The 13,522-nt window shown below is 40.4% G+C and overlaps 1 protein-coding gene across 2 annotated transcripts in view; it reads left to right on the forward strand.

Moving 5' to 3' along the window:
* Ano6 (anoctamin 6) overlaps positions 1-13,522 on the forward strand; it is a 196,348-nt gene that overhangs the window by 40,117 nt on the left and 142,709 nt on the right. Inside the window, exon 2 of one of the 2 annotated variants that reach the window (XM_047549386.1) lies at positions 2,571-2,633. The exons of the other annotated variant lie outside the window; for it this stretch is intronic. Within the exon in view, the coding sequence (XP_047405342.1) occupies positions 2,571-2,633 (63 nt within the window). The remainder of the gene's footprint in view (positions 1-2,570; positions 2,634-13,522) is intronic. 2 annotated transcript variants of the gene reach the window in all.

Below are 13,522 nucleotides of genomic sequence, written 5' to 3' on the forward strand. Positions count from 1 at the left end.
ATTCCATAACATTTATTTAAAATAGCATTGATTTACTTTAAATTATATCTGAGGAGACTAGGGTAAAGAAGAAACCAAAACTAGCCCTCTAACAAGTTAATGTCTATTATTAAAAGGAGGAGGAGGCAGGTACATGAAAAGATAATTCAAACTGTATTGAAAGGTTTTAAAGGAAAAATGATACTAATAATACTATCTCCTAACCATCTCATACACTGGGCAACTTCTTTAAAAAGATTTACAGAAATGTGTATTATCCAGAGGCCAGGTGTGATTTATTTTTCCCCATGTGTTAACGTATCATAGAAAGTATAGCTCTGTCTCCGCACACTGGTGTTATAGATGGCTGCGTATTATCCATTATGTATGTATCAGATTCTAATTTAACCAGTCACATATTAATGGGCATTTAGGTTGTTTCTCTGTGCCACTACAAATAAGTGGAGTTGGATTCCTTTTAAAAACCCAAGATGGAAAGAATAGTGATTAAGCCACCTAATAAAATCAGCCATCCTCTGAATTAGGTGAAAATGCTCTGTTTTCCTTCCTTCCCTTTTCTGGTCTTTACTAGAGTTGTTGTGAAAGGTATTTCAGTCTAACAGCCCCAGCATCTGACCATATGCCTGTTGCTTTCTTCCTATGCCGTATGGAGGAAGGCTCTTTCCTTGGTGGCATGAGGTCATCTCTACTCTGTAGTCCTGCTCAGGAAGAAGGATCTGTCTAAATAATTAATAGGCATAGCCTATTTTTAGTTAAGTAAAAGAGTTTTTCTTGTAAGAATTGCTGTCTCCATGTCCATGAGGGCACATGAATCCTTTCTGGCTGCTTCCTTCCTTTGGCCAGGGGCCAGCTTTTTAATGGAATGTGAGCAGTCATACTGCTAATCAAGATTTACAGTGGAGACCAGGATGCCTGCCCGCTCATTGGATTTGCAGACCCTCCAAGCTAACCATGCTGCTCTGAGATTAAGTGCGGTTCATAACTCCAGTCCTGTTCCAGGCCCTCCCTTTTGCCCAGACTCAGCCTCTTTGCCACAGGTATCATCTGGCATTATTCTATAAGCTGTGCCACAGTACAGATGTTCTTTTTCTGAAGAATTACTTTCATTTCTGACTCATTTCAGGAAATGAGGCAGTCTATCAGCGGTGTTCTTCATTTCCAGGCCCGTGGAGAATTCATTTTCACCTGGGATTTCTAACCACATGTGGGCAGTACTTTATTTACCCAGATGTGAGAAATACCAGTAATGAATGGTCCTCTTCTAAGGCAGTACTTATTTCCCTGCAGAATCCCAGGGAAGTGTGTGAAGGCCCAGAGGTAACTTATGCCCTTATTAACATAAATATTTCTTGGGCTTTGGTTTTGTGATGCTTGTGGACATGCTGCGTGTATGGGCTTTGGTGCAGGAAAAATATAATTTAGCAACAGATTTAAAAGGTAGTCTGCAGTGTTTCTAATTACTGTTTGTTTAGTTCACCATTGCCTAATAAGTGGATTTAAGTAACCTCCAGGGTAAGGAATGTAATGTTCATATTACAGTCAACCATGCAAATCAAATTCTAACTAAGTATTGCACAGAACACACCATGGAGTCATTTTATAGAAGTATTCCACTGACTTTTAAATTTAGAATTGAGAGCATTTTGAATGGACATTTGCAACCTGTCATGGATCAACGTGAATGGTGCACACATCCAAAATCAACTTACAATGTTGTTAATCCCATTTAAAATTCAACAGTGGCCACTGGCATTTAGTTCTCTTTTTAACTTGACACAGTTATAATGGAGGGAGAAACTTACAAGCTTTTCTTTTTCCATCCTTCATTATCCGTAGTAGGAAACTGAAGTTTTAACAGTATCTGGAACAGTGGTTGTCAACCTTGGGTGCAGCTTGGAATCAGTCTGGGAACTTTAACATTACTGATGCTTAAACCCCACCCCCAGAAATTCTGGTTTTATTGTCTGGAATGCAGTTTACACTGTGCTCCTTAAAAGTTTCCCAGAGGATGTTATTGTGCACCAAAAATTGAGAACCATAGACCTAAGATATCAGGGACTTGAGAGATCATCTCATCCAATGATTCTCAGCCCTGGTTGCAGATTGGCATCATCTGGAGATTCTTTTTGTTTGTTTTGTTTTTTAGCACCGGGGATTGAACCCAGGTTTATTCTTCCTCCGAGTTGTATTTCCAGGGTTTTGCCAAGTTGTCTAAGGCTGGCCTCCATTTTGCAATCCTCCTGCCTCTGTCTGGAGAGGTTGTAAAAGAAACACTGATGTCCATCAATTAAAACTACATTTCTGGAAAAAAGAGCCAGTACTCTTACAAAGCTCCTAAAGTTCTGATGCATAGCAAGAGTTAAGGTCAACTGACCGATCTAACCATCCCATGTCATAGATAAGGAAAAAAGAGACCTAGAAAGGTCAGATGGCATGGTCAAAGTCAGACCCTAGTTGTTGCAGAGGCAGGTCTGGGACTCAGGTCTGATGCCTCCTACTGATCTTTCTGCTGCCTAATGCTAGCCCTTTTGCTTGTCTATTGTATTTATTGATGCCTCCTCATCCTTCAGGTGATGTTCCTGCCTCCAAGAGGCCCTTTCTGACTCCTCATAAGCTCCTCCCATCCAGCCAGGGTAAGATTTCCTTGTTTTGTGCTTGAACAGCACTTTTATTTACTTTTCTTGGAGGACAGGCCCTTTTTTTTGTTGTCCATCTGCAACTAGCTGGTGTGTATGAGGGTCCCAAATAATCTTTGTAAAAAGTCTAACTTTTAATTCATTGGTTAGTCCAACATGTCTTGCTAAAAATAATTAATTGCTGTATGCTAGCATCTGAAAGCAAAATTTATTTCCTGCTTGTCTGTGGCCTACTGAATGTTAGGATCCATACACAAGAAGGAGTTCCAGTCTGCCTTCCTGTAGAGTTTTGGCAAAAAAATGTTTGGCAAGGGGATTTTGATGACAAAATAATGAAAATAAGATTCCAGTGACCTCACATGTTGCTCAAGGTGCTTACAACTTCTGGGACCTTTGAATAACATACTTTTGAATATGTTCCCATAATGAAAGGAAGAACATGGCATTACCTGAAGACAGACACGCTGTAATGAAAATAATGCTACTTCATGAAAATAGGCTTTAAGGGCTAAATTATACTAAATACAGTATGAGCAGCCTTATTATATAGTATGACTTTGCCTTCTTTGAATCAATACATTCGGGTCTTTTCAAATGACAAAAAAAAAAAAAAATCTATTTTCTTCTGTCATTTCATTTCACTTAGAATCTTGCTTGGTCATTATCTTTTTACTGGAAAAATATTTCCAGATTTGCAGCATCCATGTTACTGTTCTAGCTGTACCAGATTTATCTCAGGAAGCAAGATTACAGGTTATGTCTCTTTAGCATACATGTGGTCAGGAGGCTTCATACAGGTGTGGTAGAAAGTAATGATTTTCTTGGATAGAAACTCAGAGTTAAATTTTTTTTTGGAACCAAGACTGCAAACTGGGCTGTTGTGTGCTAACCCCCAAGATGTTAAGATGTTGTGGACTTGAGACAATAATGACCAAAATGTATGAAACTACTTTGCAACCTTAATAAGATTTCATAGGTTCATGTATTGTTAAGGGTTGTCATATCCCAGGTAAGTGGCAGTGTGGAAGTGAAGCCACCATATGTTGGGGAAAATATTTCTAAAAATTTCAGGAAAAAGCAGGTAATTTAGCTGGAGGTAAATGTTAAATATTTTATATTAAATAATTCTCATTATTTTCTGCAAATATACCAAATTTTCATGACTTTTGAAAGATAACATGAAATTTTGAAAACCACCTTGTTCCAGATTTTTTTTCCCCCTGGTCTGGCCGAAAACTTGAACAAACCAACAAGAGCTATTGATGAGTAACCCCTTCTGTTATTCTAACTTCCAAGGCTCAACAGGACATTCTAAAAGTAAAGAGGAGGGAAAGGACAAAAAGCAGGGTGTATTAAATATGCAAGGCTTGGTGTTCAGTGCTTCCATTTATATTGTGCCATCAAATCTTTATAACTGCCCTGCAAGTTAGGTCTTACACACATCAGTTTTTTGGTTTTTTTGCACATTATTTAATTTATTTTTGGTTTTGTTTTTTAAAATAATTTATTTGATTCATTGTAAACAAATGGGTTACAACTTGTTTCTCTGGTTGTACATGAAGCAGAGTCATACCATTTGTGTAATCATACATGTACATAGGGTAATGATGTTTGTCTCATTCTGTTATTTTTATTTCCCCCCATGCCTCCCACCTCTCTTTTTCTTCTATACAATCCATTCTTCCTCCATTCTTGCCTCCCTCTCACCCCCCTATTACGTATCATCATCTGCTTATCAGAGAGATAATTTGGCTTTTGGTTTTTTGGGATTGGCTTATCTTACTCAGCATGATATTCTCCAACTTCATCCATTTGCCTGCAAATGCCATAATTTTATTCTTCTTTATGGCTGAGTAATATTCCTCTGTGTATATATACCACAGTTTCTTTATCCATTCATCAATTGAAGGACAGCTAGGTTGGTTCCACAATCTAGCTATTGTGAATTGAGCAGCTATGAACATTGATGTGGAGAAACCAAGTCAAGTTAAAAACCAAAAATAAGCCAAAATGACCGGGAGTACAAATCATATCTCAATAATAACCCTGAATGTTAATGACCTGAACTCATCAATCAAAAGACACAGACTGGCAGATTAGATTAAAAAGAAAGACCCAACCATATCTTGCCTTCAAGAGACCCATCTGATAGAAAAAGATACCCACAGACTAAAGGTGAAAGGATGGGGAAAAAATATACCATGCACATGGACTCAGTAAAAAAGCAGGGGTATCCATCCTCATATCAGATAAAGTGGACTTCACATCAGTTTTTACAAGTGAAAAGATGGATATGCACCTGTTCACTAAGAAATAGAACCAGAATTTGAATCCACTTTGGTCTGATTTCAAAATCCTTGTGCCTTTGGCCTCTTATGTCACGATAATGGAGAAGTATCCAAAAGAGACATTGTTAACTATGAGCATTTACCTTGCTGGTACTGGCTTTAGCCTCCCTGAGTGTTCATATCACTAAGTTGACAAGAGGTAACAACAATTGTTGGTAGGGTGTGGAGGAAAAGGAATGCTTATACACTGGTGGTGGGAATATAAATTGTCCAGTTCCTAAAAAAAATTACAATTATGACTATATGATCTAGTGATCTCACTTCTGGGTGTATATCCAAAGGATATGAAATCAAATGTTGAAGAGGTATCTTTACCCTCATATTCATGACAGAATTATTCCCAATAGCCAAAATATGGAGACAACCTGTGTCCATTAATGATAAGTGGATAAAGAAATTGTGGCACATATGTACAATGGAATATTATTCAGCCACAAAAGAAGGAAATCCTGCCATTTGTAACAGAATGGATGAATCTAGAGGACATTTTGTTAAATAGGCCAGATAATGACAATTGCTGAGTGATCTCACTTATGCTTGGAACCAAAAAAGTCAAACTTAGGGAGGTAGAGAGCAGAATAGTGGTTTCCAGGGACTAGGAGAAAGGAAAATGAGATATGGTCAAAGGATGTAACATTTAGGTTACAGGTGAGTAAGTTCTGGGGATCTAAGATACAGTATGAGTGGTGATGGATGGGCTAATTATTATACCATGTATAATGAAGTCACATAATATACCTTGAATATATTCAGTCTTTATTTGACAATCAAATATTTTAGAAGGGAAGGAAGAATGGCCAATTTTGGTTAAAAGTCAGCTAGTCTTAGAATTTGTGATCTGATCCTCAAACTATGCATTTGGTTTGGAGAAGGCAGCAAAGCAAAATGGCCAATAATTTGCTCTTTTCCATGAGATTCCTGGGTTCAAGCAGCCTGGTGCTTCCACTCACTGGCTTTGCGGTCTTGGGCGAGTCACCTAACCTCTTTGTGCCTGAGTTTCCTCATCAGTGAAACATGAACAATAATGATTCCATTGCTGTTCATTTTCTTCTCAGGAGCTGTGAGTTAGAAAGCTGTAGAAACCTCTAGGATGGTTCTGTCCTGCCCTAACAAACCTGGTTCTCTTTGCCATGAGTGCTGGTCACTTCCTGCTTGTAAAGCCTGCCCACTGGAGCCCTTTCTGCTGCAGGAGGCTGTCCAGGGAGGTGAGCCAGGGTGTTTAATGAACAGGGCCACTGCTCAGATCACTGAGCAGTCTGTGTGCGCTTAGGTGTGAGGGACGTGATCGCAAGCATTCATTTGTCCTGAGTCATGCAGGCTCTTGGCGGTTTCCCGTGGAGCTCATGCTTATCTCAGCAGCACTGGGCATGGTTCCTTCCTGGGTTTGTTTCTTTCCCTGGCTCCATGGTGCAACTCCATCTTGAGTTTTGCTCAAAATTCACTTGTTTTCTAGTCTTTCCTTCTTCTAGCCTCTAAACTTTGGAGTGCCCAGGACTGAGGTCGCTGGCCTCTTCCTCATCTCAACTGTTTCCGCAGGAGATCCTGTTCATCCTGGGCCTCACATACCATCCGTCTGGTGACAGCTTCTGCCTACCTGTCTCCATTCCCCACCTCTGCCTTTGCAGCTGCCTGCTTGCCTCTTCACTTGGGTGTATGATTCACTTCTCAAACTTAATATATCTAAAAACAAATTCTTGACTTGTTTTCTGAACCTCAACTTCTTCCATTATTCAGCCCAACATTGACTCCACCTAGTTGCTTGGATCCCACACCTGGAGCCACAATGATTCCTGCCTCTCACCTCCCATATTCCCTTCGTTAGCATCCATCCCAAATCCAGGTTCTCCTAATCCCTTGCTCCCACACCTAAATTTGAGCCCCAGACACTGCTGTAACTTTTGTGGTCACATCTTAAACTATCTTCCTGCCTCCATTCACACACCTCATGGTCTCTAGTTTGCACAGCAGCCGCAGTGATACTTCTCTTTTATACATTTATTCCGTTTTGGTGGCTTCTCTGCAAACAGCATAAAATCCAAACTCTTAGCTACTTACTGTGTGGGCCCCTGTCACCCCTCTATCCTTATTTCTTCCTGATCTGCCCATCTCTCATTCGGTTCCAGGCACACTGCCCTCCTGCCGTCCCTTGACTTGTCACCACCGCCCACTGCCAGGGCTGCTGTCCTCATCCTGGGCTCTGCCTTCTCACATCTCCAACTTCTTCCTCAGCGGGGATGCTTGGTCCTACACATCATCCAGTTCTCACTTGCATGTCACCTACACAGAGCTGGCATCCCTGGCGCACCTATCTAAAATATCACTGCTACTCTGCCCTCCTGACCAGCCTTGCTTGTCCTTAAAGCAGTTATTTCCATCTGAAGTTAGTGTATTTATTGTTTCTGTCCCCAGTGGATTGGAAGCTCCATAAGGATATCATTCTGGACAACTGAAGGAATGAGGGAATGAATGCTCTGGTACCCTTGTATTAAAAACCAAAAACCCCTTCTAGACCCTTGTATCCCTATCCCTCTCTTATCCATTTCTCTCTTCCTTCCTAATCAAAATTTCTAAAATATTATCTTTGTCAACTGTAGCATTTTCATTACTCATTTATTCTTCTGTGTTTTAATCTAGTGCCCTTTTTTTTCCATTACTCTTCTTTGTCAGGGTCATTCAAGATCATTGTATTGCTGCTTCCAATGGATACATTCCCATCTTACTGGAGCTCTGAAAAGCTTTAAGTGCATTTTTTTTTTTGTGGTCCTGGGGATTGAACCCAGGGACTTGTGCATGTGAGACAAGCACTCTACCAACTGAGCTACATCCCCAGCACAGTTTTCCATCATCTTCTTGAAATTATCTCCCAACTTGGCTTCCGCCTTCTATGCTAGGCATGCCTTGATCCTTTTCTGTTATTTTCTTCATGACAAGACTTAAGAATGTTGAATTCTTCGTGGTATGGTTTAGTTCCTCTTCTCGCACGCTCATCTATGCCCCCAGGTGTCAGTACCACCAATTAACTGATGACTCCCCAAGGGAATCTCCAACAGTGAACTCTTCTGTTTTCCAGACCCTATATCCTTCTGCCCCCTTGACATCTACCTTGAATATGCATGTATCAGGTATAAATCTTGATTTGCTGCCGTGTTCTGTCTATCCCATCCTGCCTCTTCACCCCAAGTCTCCATTGTCTCAGAAAACAGTACTACTAACCTCCCAATTTCCAAAGTCAGAAATGTTATCTGCAGGTACTGGGCTCCTCCTTGGTTTCTTATTCATGGTCCTCCCTCCTTCCAGTACTTTCAGACGATTCTGAATTTGTCTTTTCTCTCTCCACTTAAGCCAACATTGCCACCTGAAACTCAGCAGTAGTCTGCTAACGGGTCTGTTGTTTCCCCTGTTCCCACAGCAGACGCTGGGAGGCCACGCCATTGCGTACCTGCCAGTGCATGGTGTAATCAGGCTCTGACTCCCTCCCACGTCATTTTGTTCCCCAGTCTCTCATCTCTTTATTCTACAGTCACAGTGATCTTTGATTATATCCTTGAGCACGCCAAGACTTTTTTCTGCTTCAGAACTGTTGGCTTGCTTACCCCTTTCTGGAATGCTCTTCCTTGAGCCCTGCATGGCCAATGCCTCCTCATCCTTTTAGGTCTCAAACATCACTCCTCAGGGAGCCTCTTCTGACCACTCTGCCTAAAATACTACCCTCTGATTTTCTACTGTAGCAACCTGCTTGTTTCCTTATCACTGAGCAGAGTCAGTTATTTAAAAAGTGTTTACACTTAGCTTTTATTATGGAATAGAAATGCTCAGAAAAGGGACATTTTCTGCTTTGTTCCTTGTTATATAGCTCTGCCTCTAGCATAGTGCCTGGCATATAGCAGGTGCCAGAACAGGGTGATTCTTACGTTTTTGTGTAAGGGTTCATGAGGTGTTTGACATGAATCCTCCCTCCTCTTTCTTTTTAAAGGGGGAAAAAATGGAAAGTTTTTCGTTTTTGTCAGTGTTTTACATAGTTAGTGTCTTTACATAATCAATCGTTAAATAGCACTTAGATTTGCTAGGAAAAGCAGCAGCCTCTTGCTTCTGTTCTGTTTCCCAGTGGCCCATGTTTCCACCTTCAGCCAATTCTTTCAGCAATTTTCTCTCTACTGCATCTCTAGCATCCTTAAATTGTAACTCGTTCAGTTTTCAGTTTAGGCATCATCTGTGGACACCAAAGGGAGTATTTAGCTCTCTCTCCTTCATCTTCCCTTGCCTGTGCCCCTTCTCACACAAACCTCCTCCACCCCCTTCCCCCCACTGTGGTTGTATTGTAATTGCATTGTAATTTTGGTAAGATCAATATTTAGTGTTTACTTTACTGTAACTATGTAATGCTCTCCACAGATGAGCCATGTAATAGAGTTTGATTACTTTCCCTCTCAAGACTATGCAGTAGATATTGACTTTTAAAAAATTTCTTAATTTTTGATATAGTTATGAATAATTCAACCTCAGATTCTTTCCCAGTTGTGAATCTCCTCTCAGTGTAACCAGCCACACAGGGAATTGGTTAAATTCATCTTTTGGGGTGGGGGAAGGGCCTTCTGGAGCCTTATAGTTCTCTCCACTTTGTGTAGGTCATTCTCTGAGCTCGGGCCATGAGGGATGATGCCCTCTCACCACCAACCTGAGGACTTCTTTAGCATTTGTCTGGTGTTAGAAGCCCAAGGTTATGTCTTATTCTTTGTTGGTTTACTACTTTGTTTTGGTGGAGCACATTTTCTAATGCCTCATGGAGAAAAGGTGTGAAAGAAAGAGGTAATTTTTTGATACTCACAGGTCTAAAAATGCCTGTATTCTTTTGTGGCGTTTAAGCTAAGGTTTAACTAAGTGTACAGTTTTAGGGTAAAAATCATCTGCTCTCAGAATTTTGAAGCCTTCTACTTTTGAGGGTCGTTCTTAAGAACTTCTTGAAAAGTCCTTTGAGTTACATTCTGACTTATGATCCTTTGTATGAAAATGTTTTCTCTTTAAACTCTGGAAATGTTATAATGATTAATATGTTGGAATCTTAATAGGTATTTCACTATGGCAAGCCATCTCCTTGGACCAAGAGTTGGGAGACCTGGGCTCTATCCCTACATTTGCTACCAACTCCTTAAACTTGAACTTTCTCTCTTGTCCTTATTTTCTATCTGTAAGGTCAAGGAATTGAAATAGATAATTTCAAAGTCTCTTTTTACACATAGAATGTTTATTTGTTTATTGGTATCAGGGATTGAACCCAGGGACACCTAAGCACTGAGCCACATCTTTAGCCCTTTTTATTTAGAGACAGGGTCTTGCTGAATTGCTTAGAGCCTCACTTAGTTGCTGAGCCTGACTTTGAACCTGCCATTCTCCTGCCTCAGCCTCCTGAGCTGCTGGGATTATAGGCATGTGCCACCAGGCCCAGCTGCATAAATTTCTTTTATTTGAAAGGAAAGAGAGATTCATTTGTAATTGAATACCAGAATGGGAAACTAAGTTACAGCAGCCAGTCGAAGACAGGTGAATTTTAAGTTGCTCTTTTTATTTGTCAGTCAGTTTCAGTAATTCTGACATCTTAAAGTGTTAACTAAAATTGCAACCCACATCTCATGAACAAGAGTCTGTTAAAAGGTTAAAAATTCTGAATTTTTCCTGTGGGCTATTTTCAGCTAATAGCTGTCCAGCTCCAAAGCCTACCTGGATTTATGTTCTTGATTGCTAGATAAAATTTTAGTTTTGAACAGAAGAATAGGAAAGATAATGTCCAAAGAAGTCTATTTTTTTCCACTTTGCCATCTGGCAGGGATGGCTGACCTAGTATCACCCACCAGGAAACATGTACTTCCCATCAGAGCCATGTGCAAGGAGATAATAGCCCCATGTGTATATTTTTCTCTCCTCTAAGTTTCTGTTTCTCCATTGGCTGGAAAGTGGACATTGCACATCACTGTGGTTTTGACTGGGGCGTTTGATCATGATCCTAGTGTGCTCAGCTGTGGTCACTAGAGTGACTAAGAAGAAAATGGAGATATTGACCTTGTGACCTAGAGACCAGAGAGAGGTTCCCTAGGGCAGTGGTTCACAAGATGAGGTCTATGTCAAAGCAGCCCCACCCCAGTGACTAGGAGAGAACCTCCTTGGGGCAAGGTAGGAATCATTCTGCATAGTTCCCCCTGGTTATTGTGATACACTGGATTCTTGCATGACTGTCCAGAATCATTATCCTAGGGAAAAGAGGCCAAAAAGAAAATCAGACTCTTGAGCATTTGTAGAGCATAGGAAAAAAACAGCAGAATGGAGCCCTGCAGGCCTAGTCTGCCAACCCTCTGGGTGTCAATCACAGAAAGAAGTTCAGTCTCACTGTTTTCCTCAGTAGTCACTCCACACCCTCTGCCCTCCTTGGCAGTAGGTAGATTCTCTTACTCAGAGAGAAAATAGACACTTTCAGGGGTTACTGCCTCAACTTCTTTTTTCTCCCTCCCTCTCTCCTTCCCTCCAAAAGTATGCGCGCGCACACACACACACACACACACACACACACACATTATATGTGTGTGGTATATAATACAAACATTATATTTAATTTATATCTAATGCATACATAAATGTATGCTTATACTCAGTCTTTGTTTCTCTATGATCTTTCTGATTAATGTTAACATCTCTACCTCTACCTTTCTCCATCACTGATCCTATTTTTCTTTATTCTTTTCCATCAATATTTGTGTGTGAGAGGGGATATGTAATACGAATATGTGAATTTCAAGGCCCAACAGACTAGGAAATAAAACTATACCTTTCTAAACCCCATAACTAGCTAGGTGCAGCTGTATGACCTTCATTTATTCAGGAAATACTTATTAAGGTCAATTATGTGCAAAGACCTTGGCCAGGCACCTAGGTTCTACAGTAAATCAAATAGATGTAACCCCAATTCTCATGATGCTTGTGGTCTCTCGTTTTTTTTTTTTTAATATATTTTTATTTTTAATTGACTATGGAGTACAGCATGAAATTTCAATACTTGTATACAATTGTAATGATCAGTTCAGAGTAATTGGCATATCCATCACTTCAGGCATTTATTATTATTATTTTTGTGTGTGCTGGGAACATCCCAATCCCTCCCTACTAGCTATTTTGAAATATACAATTGATTGTTGTCAACTTCAGTTATCATAGTGAACATTAGAAGTTATTCTTCCTATCCATCAGCACCCCTGTACCCATTAGCTGAACTCTTCTCTCTCCTTCTTCCTTTCCCTACACTTTCCCAGGCTCTGGAAACCACTATTCTATTCTCTACTTCTTTGAGACCAACTTTGTGATTTCCACATATGAGTAAGAACATGCAGTATAGCTTTCTGTGCCTGGCTTATTTCATTTAACATGATATCCTCCACTTCCATTCATGTTACTACAAATGACAGTTTCTTTTTGTGGCTGAATATAATATTTCATTGTGATTATGCCATGTTTCCTTTATCCATTCATCCATTAATGGACCCCTCGGTTGATTCCTTGTCTTGGCTGTTGTGGACTGTGCTGGTATAAACATGAGGGTGCAGCTGTAGTCTCTTTTTAATCAACCTCCTTAAAAAATATTGTTCTTTGTTTCCCCTATTATGGAATTAACATATACTTGTTATAAATTTGGAAGCGTCTTCCTTGAGGGAAACCATTCAAAGATTTAAAGCAGAAAAGTACTGGTTCAGAATTTTATTTTCAAAGGTCATTTTGACTGCTGTAAGGAAATGGGGTTGGAAGAGGGTGAAAGTTGCTGGTGGGGAATAGGAGATTAGTGCTATAGTGCTGGGGGCTTGGCAGGGTGAGATGGAGAGAGGAAGACAGAATAAAAAAATCTCAGCACTATAGGACTCTCAATGTTTGGCTGTGAGGGATGAGGAGAGAGGGTATGACAGCCAGGTTTCTGATTTGACCAGCTGAGTAGATGGTGGTATTATTTACTGAATCAAGAAATAACAACAACAACAACAAAAAAAAAATGACTTTGAGTGAAAGTGTTTGTGGAGACATAAACTTAAGTCCCTTGTGAACAGCAAGTTGGAGATACCTGGGATGTTTTCAAACGGAGGTGTCACACAGGCAGTGGAACATATGAATCTGGAATTCAAACGAGAAATAGAAATGTGTCTGAGATAGAGCCATGCACTTGGAGACTTTAGCCTGGTTGTGTTAACAGGAGTCCATGGTGTGGACCATAGAGGAGTACTTGCATAGAGCCCTGAGTATTTTCAGAAGTAAAGGTCTTGTCAGGGAGGAGGCACCAACAGAGGAGACCAGAAAGATGGTAGGACCTTTAAACAATGAAGCCAATAGGAGGGTGGTCTTTGAAAGATGTCTTGGTCAGCTGTGTCAGTGACCATTGAGATGGCACGGAAGTCATCTCATGGAAACATGGGAAACAGACATTAGGTTTAGCAGTGTGCATGTCACTGTTGATCTTTGCCAGAGCTGGCCAATGGGTGGTAGAGGCTGAATGTGCATTGGAGGGGCACC

This window comes from Sciurus carolinensis, chromosome 4, assembly GCF_902686445.1.
Source record: "Sciurus carolinensis chromosome 4, mSciCar1.2, whole genome shotgun sequence".
In the NCBI taxonomy this organism is placed as follows: domain Eukaryota; kingdom Metazoa; phylum Chordata; class Mammalia; order Rodentia; family Sciuridae; genus Sciurus; species Sciurus carolinensis.